The sequence below is a fragment of the Ostrea edulis genome, chromosome 10, assembly GCF_947568905.1.
Source record: "Ostrea edulis chromosome 10, xbOstEdul1.1, whole genome shotgun sequence".
Taxonomy (NCBI): Eukaryota; Metazoa; Mollusca; class Bivalvia; order Ostreida; family Ostreidae; genus Ostrea; species Ostrea edulis.
In genome coordinates, this window is record NC_079173.1 from 20,368,554 (window position 1) to 20,386,310 (window position 17,757).

The 17,757-nt window shown below is 36.3% G+C and overlaps 1 protein-coding gene and 1 long non-coding RNA gene across 2 annotated transcripts in view; one reads left to right on the forward strand and one right to left on the reverse strand.

Moving 5' to 3' along the window:
* The window catches only part of LOC130051034 (uncharacterized), a 24,803-nt gene continuing 7,046 nt past the window's right edge, over positions 1-17,757 (forward strand). Inside the window, exons 1-2 of the long non-coding RNA XR_008799436.1 lie at positions 1-1,566; positions 1,960-2,111. This is a non-coding gene — a long non-coding RNA (uncharacterized LOC130051034). The remainder of the gene's footprint in view (positions 1,567-1,959; positions 2,112-17,757) is intronic.
* On the reverse strand, positions 10,368-16,731 carry LOC125665509 (uncharacterized). Its single transcript, XM_048898163.2, has 9 exons — positions 16,601-16,731; positions 16,376-16,423; positions 16,205-16,287; positions 12,630-12,698; positions 12,302-12,425; positions 11,712-11,812; positions 11,272-11,340; positions 10,829-11,177; positions 10,368-10,483 (listed from the first exon to the last, which is right to left on the reverse strand). The coding sequence occupies exons 1-9, from the start codon at positions 16,632-16,634 to the stop codon at positions 10,434-10,436; spliced, it is 927 nt and encodes a 308-aa protein (XP_048754120.2). The 5' UTR covers positions 16,635-16,731; the 3' UTR covers positions 10,368-10,433.

Consider the following 17,757-nt stretch of genomic DNA (forward strand, 5'->3'; position numbering starts at 1 on the left):
TTTGATGACCCCCTTCCCCCAGATAATAACACACGTCTGCTTCTGCGATTCCGGGCTGATAGTTAAACTTATTCAACCGGGGATGACAATAGTCCAGTTTGCATCTTGCGACTACTTCCTTCATGTCACATACCCAAATGCCAAATACATTGCACACTGCCTCAGAAAACTGAGGCATCAGATGCGCAATTCAACAAATAATGTCCCCTAAGCCGAAATATTGGAAATTCGAAATAACAATAAACTAAAAGTAAAACAGAGTGCCAAAGACTGGAGTCTAATCCATCTAAGAATCAGAGCTATGCATGAGGGAGATACTCCTTGATTTTGAAATGAATTTCTAAATTTTATCACAGCAATTAATATACATCCGTATTTTGAAGCTAGTAACGAAGTAAATAACTACTGGCCTGTAGAGACCCTCGGGGACTAATAGTCCACGAGTAGAGGCATCGACCCAGGGGTCGTAATGTAAAACTTATATGGTACCAATTTTGATGCACCAGATGCACATTTCGACAAATAATGTCTCTTCTGTAATACTCAAGCCGAAATATTGGAAATCCGAAATAACAATAAACTTGTAAGAACTAAAAAGAAAAACAGAGTGCTAAGGACAGGAGTCTAAGAATCAGAGCTATGAATGAGGGAGATAATCCTTGAATTTGAAATGAATTTCTAAATTTTATCACAGCAATTAAATATACAAAGTACTGTACATCCTAAGATAACGCACAGTGATCAATCTCATAACTCGTATAAGCAATACAAAATAAATAGTTGGGCAAACACTGACCCCTGGACACACCAGAAGTGAGGTGAGGTGCCTAGGAGGAGTAAATATCACGAGTCGACCGGTCACACCCGTCTGGAGCCCCATATCCTGATCAGGTAAACGGAGTTATCCGTAGTCAAAATCAGTGTGCCAAGAACGGCCTAACAATCGATATGCAACATGTCAGACAGCATTTTGACTCAATGATGGGTTGTTTTGACGAACTAGATTGTTATAACGAATTTGCGAAATGCTGACTTCAATCGAGACTGTTGAAACTCCTGTACCATCAACTTGTTTGTCAGTAGTTTGCCTCGATTTAAAATCTGACTATATACGCAGAACAAATTCTTGCGTATCGAATCAGTTGAGAGATATAAACACCATATGCAGGTGATAATGGAATATTGCTACATGAATAATGGAAGTTGACAATGGAGAAGCTGAAATCATCCCGTTTGTCATACAGTTGAGTTGTCAGTTTGCCTTTAACGTAGAAATAAACAGATAAAATGAAGTGTGAGGTAAGAAACAGTCAGTACTTATAGTTCATTTGATTATGACGTTTTTGATCTGTAATATCTGCAGGACAAGCCCGTGATTGGGAAAAATTACACTTTTGCTATGCTAACCGGTGACTTCCAGATTTCTTTTGGGGAAACGGCTGATTGTGGTGGAGAGAAAGCTGTTCAAATTGCCATTACTTTGGGAATGCCGTAATCAATACTCGATGGACAGGGGAGATTTTAGATCAGAATGTAAGACCACACATCCAGGATTTTGATATAGTGGTGAGGTGATGTCAATGAATACAGTTCAGTTGTCAAAGATTTATTTAGGAAAAGTAAATGCCACTCACGTGACTATCTAGATATGGAGTAAAATGAAATGTTCGTGCATAAATATACCATCGGCAAAGCATCTATTTTAAACACCCAAACATTATTGAAGTATTTCCTGAAAGCTATAGAGCACATAAATTAAGAGTGTTGCGATTTCAGATTTGTTGCAACTTTCTATGCATATCTGTGAACAAAATAAAACAGACAAGGAATAGGCATGATATCAGTGTGATGTCAATATGACTTTTTTGGTTTCGGTATTGTCTTCACCAAGAAACTTCAATCTAAAAAGTTTTTATTGGCCGAAACCATTATTGAATGTCAAATATTGAAATATTGCAGGTTGTATCGGGTGTAGTATTTGGCTGGGCGACTGCAATACGACATTTTCAACGATCCATGGATGTACCTGAAATATCGTTCCAGTGTAGGGTGGTGTGGAAGATGTGGATCATCATACGAACCGATGAAACTTCGTTTGTCACCTGAAATCGGTAATCAAGTTTTAATCTAGAAAATGGTTTTGCACAGGCTGTATTTAATATGAGAATGTGAAGATAACGAACATTGACTAAGAATGGGCAATCACGGTCCTCTGGATATACCAAATGTGGGATCAGGTGCCTAGGAGCATCCCTTGTTAACCGGTCACACCCGCCGTAAACCCTAGGTAAACGGAGCAATTCGTTTTCAAAACCAGTGTATCAATAATATCCGAACAATCGATATGGAACACATTATACAGCTTTCGAACCAATTATAGGTTATATTGGCAAACTAGATAGCGATAACAACCATAGGATTTGCAAAATAAGGTCTTGTGAAAGGTGAAGATAACGAACAGTGATCAATCTCACAACACTTATAAGCAACACAAAATTGAGAATTGGGCAAACACGGAGCCCTGGATATAGTGTGTCAAGAACGAGCTAACAATCGGTATGAAACACGTCAGACAGCATTTGACCCAATGATAGGTTGTATTGGCAAACTAGATCGTTACAACGGCCATAGAATTTGCGAAATGCTGATTTTAAACATATATTCTAAATCTTAAAAAAAAAGAGAGATTGACTGAGAAAGTATTAAACTTTGGGCGTACTCGTAAAAATGTCATACCTTTTCGCCATTTTGCATCTTTTAAGCTGCTGACAATGGGATGTTTCCATTTTCACATTTACTGATATTTTGGAGAAGCCTAAAATATGATAGAATTTTGTTTCGTTATTTTGAATAAAGTTCTTGCACGTCGTATTTAAGTTGAATTGTAACATTTTTAAAACTTTGAAAATAAATAATGCGCACAGTGTACAGTTTTGCATATCGGACCCATAGAATGATTCTAAATGGGGGAGGGGGATTTTTATTTCTCTTCTTAAAAGGCTAAAGCAGGAGATAGACAGCCCATAAGGGGGGAGGGAGATTACTCTTAATCAATTTCCCTTAATGATAGGGAAAAAAGTGGATTTACATATAATTGGTCAAGATAAGTTGAAATGGGGGAAGGGGGAAGTTTGCATGACACCCCCCCCCCCGCCTTCTATGGGCCTGCAACTTGTGTTTGTGTAATCGAACGCACACTGATGAGTTAACGACAATACACTTACAATACGTGTATGGTATATCGGCCTTCAATTTGATATTTATATAGCAATGTGTGGATAAACAGGTCTTCTTTTGATCATGTGCCCCTGTGGTACTTTGTGCGTAAGTTAATCTAATGAGAATCATTCAGTTATTGGTATATAAAATCTCTCCCATAAATTATATAGTTTTCTATTTACAGCTTACTATGCTACGACATTGTCTGAATTCTTTGTTCTTCCGTGGAAAACATTCGTTTACTAAATTCAATTTAAATATTAGTGCTTATTTCAACTTAGACTTCTCTAGATTTATCGTATACATTCGGAACACCCCAGTGATTATATGGAGAGCTCCGGTAGGCGTCGTGTCACTCGATGCAAACTTCCGTTGCTTTCGATAAGTAGGGGCAGGTATCGAGGATGTTTCGGGTCACTGGATCTTTAATACGGCATGTAGACATAAGCAGACGATAGGGAGAAGTCGTTGGATCTTTTTCCAACGTAGATCTCGCCAGAAACCGGTAGGCAGAGAGTAGAAATTGTTAAAAACAAGCCGTGAATCGAGGGCCCCCCAGAAATCCAAGATGGCGAGTGTCGTCCCTTTACTTTTTTTAATGTACACATGATACACCTTTTTTAAAACCTCGAAAAAGGCGGATTTTGGTGGTGGATTTTAATTATATAATTTATTATTCGGACACAAATCATGCACAACTTCAATTTATTATTCGGGAACAAATAATACAAAACTTCAATATCTGACAACCGAGCCCCTGTGAGGGAGACCGTTACATCCATCCGCCGTTGACGTAACATTTATATTGGCGTGTGCAAAATACATCGCATATCTAAATCATGTGCGGATCTAAAGTGGGGTCACCGGAACACCACCCCGGCCTGGAATTGAATTTATTACATCTGTGCACTAAGCAATAAGGACAGAACTAGATCACAATATTAATATCATGAAACTGGAACATTGCTTAATATCCCTCTTCCATTTTCAACTTACATTATTACCAGTGATTAATTTTCTTTATAGTCATTTTTTATTATATATATACTGCCGTAAAATGGCTGAAATAATACCATTACGATGTAAAACCATAAGCAATACTCTATATGTAGGATTAAAAGTATAGATTGTAATTTAAACCTTTCACTAGTTAATGACAACAAACTGCTGGATAACACAAACCTTTGACTGACGGTATTATATATGGCAGTGAATTGTCATAAAAGACAATTTACTTTTGTACAATTTAAACTGTCACTACTTCATTCATTATTAGAAACTGACTGAACAGGACTAAAGCAGACATGTAGCAAGAGGTGTGTGTGTGTGTTGGGGGGGGGGGGGGGGGGGGCTGTCTTAATGTACGATCCTCTCCCATGCGGACCTCGGACGCGGTTTGAGACGATAATACTGATTTATAATTCAAACTGTTACAATTGCGTAAATACCAATGCATTGAAAGATGTGTTGTATATAAAGAAGTATTTATCATATATTTTTAAATAGATACACGTGCATTTGCTAAAATCTTGAATCTTAAAATCCCGCAATATTATTTTTAGTTATTCTTTTCATTGTGATAGTTTTGAATACGTGTGCAGTACATTCTTAATCCCAATGCAATGTTTTTGGTGTTTTTTTTCAAGACATTTTAATATTTCTTCTCACATTACTTTGAATGAATTTCATGTTATTTTCACTATATCCAATGTAGCATTGTTTAGTGTCTTCGCTGAATACACCTTTAGTGTTCTTGGGGGGGGGGGGGGGTTGAATATGGTGTATATATACACATAAGTATAGTTTCATGTACCCACTCACCATGTATACAATTGATATTCATTTAATTCATATTCAAACAATGCAATTTAATCCAAATGTAAAGACACAAACATGTGCTGAATGATAAAAAATTAATTGAATATGGGTTACTATACAATTACTAAATACCGTTACACAAATTCGTCATTCAAATCGTAGCATACGCCACATTTGAATCATTTACAAATCATGAATTCATGAAAACTTTCGGAGTGAGTCATCCCATGGGGATCCGGGTTAGAATAGGTCCTCAGTGCCCCTTTCTTGTCGTAAGAGGCGACTAAATGAGACGGTCCTTCGGATGAGACCGCAAAAACCGAGGTCCCGTGTCACAGCAGGTGTGGCACGATAAAGATCCCTCCCTGTTCAATGGCCATAAGCGCCGAGCATAGGCCTAAATTTTGCAGCCCTTCACCGGCAGTGGTGACGTCTCCATATGAGTGAACTATTCTCGAGAGGGACGTTAAACAATATTCAATCAATCAATCGGAGTGAGTCAATTAAACTTTTCAAATAATAATCACAGTACACTGATACGGTACTCTATGCAACAACAAAACGGTCCCGGAATCAGCCTAAAAAGGTGCAGTCCCCTCACGCGGTTGCAAAGCGTTGCGCGAATGACGACGCTATGTACCAAAAAGTATCGTTACACTGTGCATACCTTCGCCATTTCTGCCACTGTACATGTATATAACATACCCTCTCGTTATTATATACCGTGCCGTATCAATGCACTTTTATTTTTGCCAAAAAATAAAAATAATAAGACACAGCCTTCTTGTTCATGACGTCGCATAAAGTAACGTCAAAATGGCACAAAGTTATCGTAAACTATACTGTATTTACGTATGTATTATATGAAAATAAAGCTTCTAACGGACATATGATAATCATTTTATAAAAACATATACCTTATTAAAGAACTTTGAGGGATATTTTTTAATTTGATCAAGGGGCCAAATTTGGCCCCAAACGCACTGAGTCCTTTAAAAATCACGGCGGGTATGACCGGTCAACAGGGGATGCTTACTCCTCCTAGGCACCTGATCCCACCTCTGGTGTGTCCAGGGGTCCGTGTTTGCTCAACTATCTATTTTGTATTGCTTGTAGGAGTTATGAGATTGATCACTATTCGTTATCTTCACCTTGCATATCTTTTCATAAGTTATTGAACTTTGTGACTTGCCTAATTGATATAAAATCTATTCTAATTTGCATTAATGACTGCATTAAGGATTTTTTTTTCTGAACCGCAAAGCAATGTAGTGTCGTGAATCTTAGGATTTCCGGTCTAACTTGGAGTCCTATGATATCGCATGTGTTATTCTCTCTCTTACCCGCGGGTGCTCTATCCGAGCAGACGCGTTTTATGAGGCCGCATCACTCTAGTTATTGTGTACGTCTAGTCTTTGTAAATTATCAGATTTAGTTGTTAATATATGTCTTTATAAGTGTTTTTCTGGTGTTTTCATTGATAGAAAATCACTTTAGTAATACAACAATGGTAGATGTTAGCTAGCAGAATTCGACATTGTACGTAATCAAGTAAATAAATACTTGACAGTTTGTTTCACTAACATTGCATATACACACGAGATTCTACATCATACACATTTTTTTATTGTATGTATCATGACGGACTTTAAAAGCGCAGTAGTAAACTTGTCCATGTTAAATGATAATTCATTATTTCAATAAAGAAATATATTGTTGCATCATCTTACGATAAAAGTCTAATATTCATTGATATGAAACATTGAGAGGGTGTGAAGTGGAAGTCAATAATGTTGCGTCATAAATGTTACTTTGGACATACTACCGGATATGCTTACTATTAGCGTTCGTAACGGCGTGTACGCGATGCGTCATTGACAGACAGACACTATGAATCGTCCTTCAGAGAATTTTCTCTCTGCCGCTATTTTAACAATGCCCTTCAAAGTTATTGTGAATTCTGTAGCTTAGGCTGAGCAACGTCTACCTAGATCGTCCCACAAATGTTCAATCGGGTTTAAATCTTGGAACATAGTAGACCTTAGGACGTTGATGCAGTTCGTTTGAGGGCAAGTTTGATTGATTGTATATTCTTTAACGTTTTTGTCACTCATAATCAAATGCTGGTGAAGGGCTGCAAAATTTAGACCTATGCTCGGCGCTTACAAACTTTGAACAGGGAGGGATCCTTATTGTGCCACACCTGCTGTGACACGGGACCTCATATTTTTACGGTCTCATACGAAGGACCGCCCCATTTAGTTGCCTTTTTCGACAAGCAAGAGGTACTGAGGACCAATTATAGACTGGACTCCTATGGGACTTAGATAAAAACAAGAAGGTTTGTCGAGAAAATTCACCAAAATGCTAAATTTCAAAGACATTTTAGGGCGGCTAACGAACTGAAATACGTTTGGTTATAAGTGTTGGAGTTTCCCTGACGACCCCAGAGAGTTTACCCTTTTTCCGAAAATCAGGGAAACGATATTTTACGTGTCAATGGGGTTGTAATTCTTGGTACGGGACACCCTTTAACGTCCCATCCGACGAACATTATTTTCAAAAGAGAGCAAATAATGATTTCAATATAAAGGTAGAGTATCTCATCCAGAAAAAATTACAATATCCATTTTTAGTCTATTAATTAAGTAGTAGCTGCTCTTTGGAGGAAATTAAGATGTGCCTTTGAGCTACAAATACACCCGATATAACAATTCGATATTTAGCAAAACTTAAAAAAAAAACCCAAAGAAATAGATCAAAAATATTGAAATATTTTGGCTCAAATATACATCCTCCTTCTCGGCACCTGATCCCACCTCTGGTATATCCAAGGGTCCGTGTTTGCCCAACTCTCTATTTAGTTTTCCTTACAGGAGTTATGAGATTGATCACTGTTTGTTATTTTCACTTTTCATATTGAAAAAGAGAGCTGCAAGTGCAGCATAAGGTAGAAAGTTTATATGAATGCAAGGTGAAGATAACGAACAGTGATCAATCTCATAACTCCTACAAGCAATACAAAATAGATAGTTGGGCAAACACGGACCCCTGGACAAACCAGAGGTGGGATCAGGTGCCTAGGAGGAGTAAGCATCCCCTGTTGACCGGTCACACCCGCCGTGAGCCATATATCCTGATCAGGTAAACGGAGTTATCCGCAGTCAAATCAGTTTGCCAAGAGCGGCTTAACAATCGGTATGAAACACGTCAGACGGCATTTGACCCAATGCGAGGTTGTATTGACGAACTAGATCGTTATAACGACTATAGAATTTGCGAAATACTGACTTCAATCGAGACTGTTGAAATCCCTGTACCATCAACTTGTTTGTCAGTAGCTTACCTCGATTTAAAAACTGACTATACCCAGAACAAGCTCTTGCATATCGAATCAGTTGAGATATATAAACACCATATGCAGGTGATAATGGAATATTGCTACATAAATGTGGGAAGTTGACGATGGAGAAGCTGAAATCATCCCGTTTGTCATACAGTTGAGTTGTCAGTTTGCCGTTAATGTCTACTTTCAATAAAATATCAAAGTATGAAGCAGAAGTGGACGACTCTGTGGTGTCCTTTATTTCGAGCTCACAGGGATATATCAAATCGGCATATGAATGAAAGCTATCATTGTTAATAGACAAAACGTCATCGATATATCTAAAAGTCGAATTGAAGGTCACAGCGAGAGATGTTTTCTTCTCACGTAGAAGTTTTTGAATAAATTCTGCTAATGAATGTTACCTTAGTCTGAAAAATATTCATTTAATAGTACTAGGTCCTTCTTCAAATATGTTTTTAATAAAACTTTTTTCAAATCGATAATATCAGAAAGTATGGCTTTTCAACACTTTACACGACCATTCCTCACGATGAATTAAAGATTACACTTTTTGATATGATAGACAGATGCTTCTCCAATGAAAATAGAAAAATGAATTATTCATATTTTGTGATCATTCATTCAAAAATTACTTTGTTATACACCACTCTATTTCTACGCTCAAGTACTCCTAAATTGATATTAAAAAGATGCGCGGGGGGGGGGGGGGGGGGGGCTCATTGACAATATCTTCATTTTAGTCTTTGGTGATAAGGTCTTCCCACAGTATGCTTCAATTCTCATAGACATGAATTGTGCTTCTTTATTAGCATGACCTATTTTGATATTCTTACAAAACAGAATTTATTCAAAAGCTTTCGCATGAGAAGAAAAATGTCCTTGTTGTGGCCTTCAACTCGACATTTAGAAATACATGTACCGACGACGTTTTATCTATTAATAATAATCATTTTCATTCATATGTAGATTAGATATATCCAAGTGAACTCGAAATAAAAGATGATAATAAGGATATTTCAACAGTCTCGTTTAAAGTCAGCGTTCCGTAAATTTTATGGTCATTATAACGATTTAATTTACCAGTACAACTGCCGTTGAGTCAAATGCTATCGGACACATTTTATTACCAATTGTTAGACCATTCTTTACACACTCAATATAACTACGGATTACTTCGTTTACCTGATCAAGATATAGGATTCTCGGCGGGTGTAACCGATCGACAGGGGATATTTACTCTTCTTTGGCACACCTGATCCCACTTCTGGTATATACAGGGGCCCGTGTTTGCCCAACTCTCTATTTTGTATTGCTTATAGGAGTTATGAGATTGATCACTGTTCGTTATATTCACCTTTTCCTCTGTCAGTTAAAACTACTGATTACAGAATATTCCCGATATCAGTCTTATGAATTTATATTTTTCTGTGACTGAAAAGAAATCGTAAATGGAAAGGAGAATGACATTAAAAATTACACTACAATATCAAAATCCTCCTTCTGTAATAATACCCTACAGTAATAATCTGTTAAATTTTAGTTCTCATACATAATATCCTCTAATTGATGAACCGCGCAAAATTTATTTTAGAGCATGTGATTATCAAAATTAGTGTAGTTATGCATTATGTTATGATAGTGCATTGTGTATGATAACAATATTTTCATTGAAGAAATTAGTCAAAATATAGTATGATCTATATATATCAAAGGCAAGTAAAATAATTTTTGGTGATCGATCGGTAAAAAGAAACCAAAAAGCAGACAGAAAGGGGGGGGGGGTCAAGCAGAAGATAAAGAAAAAGAGAAAATAACGAACAGTAATCGATAGCATCATTCCTATAAAGAATTCTGAATTACAAGAAGGGTAAACACGGACCCGTGGGATCAGTTTTTTTTTTTTAAAATTCAAACTAAACCATTTTTTTAATATCTTACAAGGACTATCTTAAATCTAGAGAAAAATCAAAATTGTTACAAAGTAAGTAGTAAATGTTCATTTGAATAGAAACTGCATCCGCTACAATTTCTGATGCGAAGGTTTCCATCACGCGGCAGGAGATGCGGTGAAATAGTGTGGCGTGGGAGTTACTTGACCTGAAAAAAGAAACCATAAATGTGTATTTTATGATGTAGTTGACACAAAAATTTCAAATCTCATCCGTATGTTGAGGTTTTGAAAAGATTCCATACTGTGGCTTGCTTGAAACATTAACTGGGATAGCGTTGTTTCTATGGCCACAACCAAGAAACATTTCAGAACAGTAATATCTTATTCAACGTCTACTGCTTACATGTTCACTCGGCGTATATGAAGCAATAACTCATCGTAATACATGAAAGAGTCTCCAGATTTTGCTTGCATAACGTGCTACACCATCACTGGTGCTTTATGAAGATTATTCTTTCAATTAACCTTATTATCAAGTGTGGTGTACTTACTGTAATGTACGCAGACATTATTGCACAAATCACCACGACAGCAGTGTTCACACGATGTAAACCTTCTCTTTCTAGCACGCTCCCTCTTGCCAAGTATACCAGTTGAGCCTAATTCTGTAGTCTTTTTCGTCGGTAAATCTGTTGTTGGTGCTGTTGTCGGTAAAGCTGTTGTTGTCGGTAAATCTGTTGTTGGCGCTGTTGTTGTCGGTAAAGCTGTTGTTGGCGGTGTCGTCAGTAAACGTGTTGTTGGCGTTGACGTCGGTATATGTGGTTTTGACGAATATGTGTAATGGTGCATATTCGATAAGTCCACCAAGGCATGGGTGTTCGATATTATGCTTATGCATTGCTGATTGTAAAGTAGATGCAATATTCAATATTCCATGTTATAATTTGGACAAGGGTATGTCGTTATTATGATAAGGGAATCAGTGGTCCATTACCTGAAACGGCATACAACCTGATGTGTACACCAGGTCACCAAATTCAGATTCCTCCTTAATGAAGCATAGCTACAAATAAATACGTAAAAATTACCCACCTAGAAGCAGACGCAATGAATGATGAATGCACTATCAAAAAACCTAGCCTAAGAGTAGAAGATTTACATCAGAATTTCTGCAATGATGAATACACTATCCAAAACCTAGCCTAAGTGTAAATGATTTACCTCAGAATGTCTGCAATGATGAATGCAATATCAAAAACCTAACTAGAGAGGTTGTCTAAGTTGCTAGAACTTGTAACCAATCCCATTGTATATTTATACAATAAAATATGTTCAAATCAAAATCAAAAACCTAGCGTAAGTATAAATTATGTACCTCAAAATCTCTACAATGATGAATGCACTATCAAAAATCTAGCCTAACTGTAGATTTACCTCAGAATTCCTGCAATGAGCTATTTCTCTACACTCTTCATTGTTAAACTGCTGGGAACACTTCAAACAGATAGGCCCCCTTGCACTTAATGGAGGATAACCTATAAAAACCAAAGCATCGAGATAGAAATATATACGATGGTTGTTCTTAAAATTCGAGAACTAGACTCATATTTTCCAAAACGATAAATAGGTCTTAACGAAAATTGCTGTGCATATATATTTAAATTAAATTTTCAAACATAGAAATCGTCTGGTCGCAGTATAATCTCTAAATTTGATTGATATACGGAATAGAGGAATCATGTTAATCACGACTCATATAATTTTGTTTTCTTATAAAAAAAAATACACATCATACAAATTTATTTTTTGATATTTTTCAGCGTTTAAGTAACATTCATATTAATTATTTGGAAATGCTCTTTTTCTCTGTCTTAGTACCAAAAGTGGGATACACTATTGAAAGTTTTATTTTTCTTCTGTCCACTATCTGTAACTAGAATGCAGCATATCAACATGTATACCTATAGTGCAAAGGATTGGCAGAGAGATACCCCTATGATATTAAGTAGAAATGCATCCTTTACCTGGTTCGCCACACCCTTGAGCGTTACAGAGATCGGTACTACAACATTCTGTACAGGTCGGAGTTTGTAAGTTACCATCGCTATTTCCGTGTACGTACCGAGTCTCATTCTGTTTTTGACAAACCTATCAACACACATATCTTGATATGTTAATCTATGTCTGTAATATAATTAATTCAACTATAAATTGTCAAACTTCATTGTGTACTCTTTGAATGTTCATTATTCAAACTATTGCTTTCAACACTATACTATGTAAGTTTTATTATTGATTGTGTAATTGCAAACTCTTTAAACCATTGAGTAGAAACAATGAAAATGAACAAACTGGTTTCTGAAGACATCCTGTGTTATATCTCACACCGTAAAGTGACGCCACTCTTTCAACAAAACAAACCTGGACAACGAAAATTATAAATGTGAATCCATGGTAGGTGCAAAAAAGTGTTTGTGAAGCTATGTTGCAAATCTTGAGAGCTCGCTGAAGTATATACATGAACAAGTGAAGATAAATCTCATAAATCCTACAAAGGATACAAATTTAAAAGAAAGGCAAACATATACCTCCATCATCGCACACCATGGCTGAAACGTACGCTCCTCTTCCCTTTCACTCATAGCTCTCTGCGTTACAATTTTTTCGTTTCTCATAAATATGCATGACGTGATTCGACCAATCGCAGAGCTTCCGAGCAAGACTTAATCGGAGATTTAAACTGTTTATAGAATGCAGTTATATTACTCTGACCATTCAGAACGCTTGTTCATCCACTAACAAACGCAAAATCATTGTGTACACGTGTGTTTAACATTGGCAGTTATGAAGGTGCTTTCATGAGGATCATAATGATGTTTTCTGTCACTAAGAAGGTGGTGAGAAGTCTTTATACTACCGGGTGTTTCTAATGAAATATTCGGAGACTAATGACGACGAGTGCTGTGTATTGGTAATTACACCCCCTTCCCATCTATTGGAACAAGTGGACATATACAAGAAATAAACCGCGAAACTGTTCAGATGTCATCGATCTGTAGGACTTTTGTTTACTATAATTTCGGTGCAAAAAGAACACATTTCCATTGCCACATCCATTATAGTTGCTTTACTTCTATTGATAACGGATTACGTCATTCTCGTCATGCATATTTATGAGAAACGAAGAAATTGTCACGCAGAGAGCCACGAGTGAAACGGAAGAGGAACGTACGTTTCAGCCTTGGCTTGCGACGATGACAGACCTCTGGACATATCAAAGGTGGGATCAGGAGCTTAGGAGGAGTAGACATCTCCTGCCGATTACTCATATCAGCCATATACTCTATATCTTGATCAGGTTAACGGAGTAATCCGTAGTTAAAATCAGTATGATATATGAAAGGTGAAGATAACGAATAGTGATCAATTTCATAACTCCTTTAAGGAATGCAATATAGAGATTTGGGCAAACACAGAACCCTGGATATACCAGAGGTGGGATCAGGGGCATAGGAGGAGTAAGCATCCCCTGTTGTCCGGTCATACCTGCCGTATCTTGAGGTAAACGGAGTAACCCGTAGTCAAATCAGCGTACCAAGAGCGGCCTAACGTTCGATATGGAACACACCAGACAGCATTTGACCCAATTGTAGGTTGTTTCGGTAAACTTGATCATCATAACCACCATAAAATTTGCGAAACACAGTATGAAAGAACTCCAGGTGTTGTGAATTGACGACTTAGAGATCGGATGGTAACTGAATCATTTAACTGTAATCTTGACGGATTGATGATTATTTCTTTGTTTAGCGGAACGGCGATACCCAAGCCTAGTATTGGCTTTACGGTTAGATGAGGTAACGGTTTGTGGAAGTTTGGTTGTCATGACGGCTAATAATACCGGTAAACCTTCTCTTTTATCGAATATCACGACGGTCTTTTGTGTGTCTGACACGGGGCACCATTTTATGCCGAATCCGACAATTGACGATGATATGAGGATTCAAACTGGTTCCAAAATTATGTTGATAATTCTAAAATAACATCGCCATGCAGGACATGACTTCTAAATACGGATAATGATAAATGATTTATACGTGTGTATATAATTTCTTTAATAAAGTCATCAAATGATACGAAATAAACTACATTTTTTATTTTATTTCCTTTTCTGTTTATCTAGTTATCAATAGAGAAATATTGATGCAAAACTTTATCAGATTTTTGTCTAAGAATGCCTCGATCAAACGGCGTAAAATATTACGCTAATATCTCGCAGAACAGATTCAAAGTTGGAAACATCGTCATGTGTTATTTTTCTAAATGAATTGATTTCCGTTCAAAGAAGAATATGAGATTGAAAATTCAACTCTATTTCTTCATTTCATTTTATGAATAATCCTTATATCGTATTAACTAGGTTAACATATGATCGCACAATGAAAAGATGATGAAAAATAACGGTGATCAATCTCATAACTCTTATAAGGAATATAAAATAGATAGTTGGACCCGTTAAAAACGGATCCATGGATATACCAGAGGTGGGATCAGTTGCCTAAAAGGAGTAAGCATCGCCTGTCAACTGGTCCCATCCGCCGTGAGATCTATATCTTGATAAAGTAAACAGAGTTATCCGCAGTCAAAATCAGTGTGCCAAGAACGGCTTAACAATTGGTATGAAACACGTCAGACAGCATTTGACACAATGACAAGTTGGTATTGACGAACTAGATCGTTATAACGACCATAGAATTTCCGATATACTGAATTTAAACGATACTCTTGTAATCCCTGTAATATCAACTTGTCAGTAGCCTGTCTCAATTTAAAAACTTACCATACGCTGAACTAATTCTTGCGTATCGTATCAGTTGAGAGATATTAACATCATATGCAGGTGATAATGGAATATTGCTATATAAATATGGGAAGATGACGATAGAGAAGCAGAAACCATCCCGTTTGTCTCCAATTGAGTTGTTAGTTTGTCATTAATAGGCCTATTTATTTACAATAAGATATCTAAGAACCTAAGGACAATGTGATGTCCTGAAATGAAAAAAATTCAGAATTTATTTATTTCCTTCGTTTCCACTTTTTGTTGTAGCAATATTGTTTTATGTCAATGAAAAAAAATGGTTAGTCTTTCAAATGTCTATTCCCTGTGACAAGACTTTCCCTTTTGGTACCAGGAAAACCTTCATCTTAGAGTTTGACCTACTTTTGAAACACTTCAACCTGGACCATAACTTTTGAACTCTTATTGATAGGGCTTTCAAATTTCACAAGACCTTTTTGTTGGAACCAGAATTACTTTGCCGCAAAGACTAACCCAAGAATCAAGTGTTATTCCATCTAAGAATCATGCAGACGTAAGTAAGTCGAAAATTTTAAAATAAACTGATACTTTTTTATATTGATTATTTGGTATATAATGTAAATCCTAGGGAATGGGACTAATTTCTACTTTCATTCTGTAACTAGAAACTAGTGGACATTGATTCTCAAGAAGGTAATTTTTGACAATCATTGTCAAGTAAGTTTATAATCATGGCGAAATATTGCAACTGAGTTAGCAATCCCCTCAATCAGTCGACTTGCACTGTAGTGGATACATTTCTACAATAGCTGCCAAAGTAGTTTGACGGTTGAATAAAATTATCAGAGGACAATGGATTATATTATCTCTGACTTTTGGTATACCCAAGGGTCCGTGTTTGCCCAACTCTCTATTTGTATTCTTTATAGGAGTTATGAGATTGATCACTGTTCGTTATCTTCACCTTTCATTGATCACTGTTCGTTATCTTCACTTTTCATCAAGTAAGATAATGACCAAAATAATATGTCATGCATGTGAATACACCTTTTTGGGGATTTCTGAGAATTGATGATTGATGAGCTATGAAACATTTTGCACATACCTCGTCTTCCGCACAATACGCTATGCTATGACAATGTCGAGGCTGAATGGACTCATTACAGGATAAACACATCAGTGACAGAACTATAATAACACACAAAAACTCAGATAGTTGTAGAAACGAATCGAAAGCGGTTGTTTATTAGAGTATATCTAATGTAAGACTACCTACCCAGTTCATGTGAGACGACTTCCAGTATCAAAAGAATACATAGTGTATCTGCAATCACGGCAAACAAGGTTGAAATCAAAACGTACAGTCAAAGTACGATCTATGCATGTGGTAATATGTAATAATATTTCATCTTAATCAAAATTCGAAATTCAAAATATTAGAATCCGTTATCCTAAATTCGCCAATGAAATCATTTCATGTTGTTTCCAGACTTTAACCTACCGTTTTTTCTAGCAGACCGTCTTCTAAATTTCATTGTTGATATCTTCTATAACGTCGATCAGAATATAGACACATTGGAGGCATACAATCTAATCCGTGGGAATACGACCATATTTATTTTGATCTTCAATCACATAGTCGGCCACTGCTTTTGAGTGCATAGAACGTGCTGGATTTTAACGTCTACGTTCATTTGCGTTGGAGGCAATCGTACTTAAATCAACCTCTCTGACTGTGTATCATTTCATTTTTATTTTTCCTATCCTGTACGATATCTTGTACTTAAAAGTTGATGGATTTTAGTAAAATTAAAGTCAATTAAATTCAGATCTAAGGTTCAACATATAGGAAAGACCAGCAACGTTCATACAGCTTAACATAAACTGAATCTAAAAACAATCTTACAATTTGTTGACATATTCTGAAATGGAACTTTATAAAAGTTGCTTTTCAACGCCTCACAGTTAAAATAAATCTTATATACTATTATGGTGTGTATTTAACAACCTTTTTTTTTTTGGGAAGATATTGATTTAATAACAAACCATTTTTTGAATTTTTCAGCGAATTGCAACGTCATTTTAAAACTAGAAAGGTAGGACCTAGGACCAAAGTATATTTAATTAGATCAACTCAAGAGGTTTCATATTTTGACAGAAGTCTTACTTAGTTTTTGCACCCTTAGTGTTTGATATGCATTTCTTTGATATTCAAGATGTGAACATATCCTTTGGCTAAGTTATGGTATCTCTCTCTCCAATTCATTTTGTTTTTATATTGTACGTGCTTTGTCTTTAATCTGAATTCCTTGGATGTTAGTTACGTACATTTTTATACAATTGTAATTAAGAATTTAATTTTGGCAAAATGAAACAAAAGATAACATAATAGCAGTTTTTCCGCGATTTGCTTGTTTAAAAGTATGGTAATAATTTTCGCAGAATAATTTTGGCGGACAAGGACGAGTTATCTTGCGAATTTGGCGAGTGAAATTTTGGCGGAAAACTACCTAACCTCTAAAATAAGCCAAATCTATCATCCCGCGAAAAAACCCGCTATACAGTATCATTTGTTACAGCTAAAATAAAACTTGGAAACAGCCGTTAACGGATTTCTTGAATTGCGGGTTGGTATTTTTATCAAATGAAGTTTTGAAA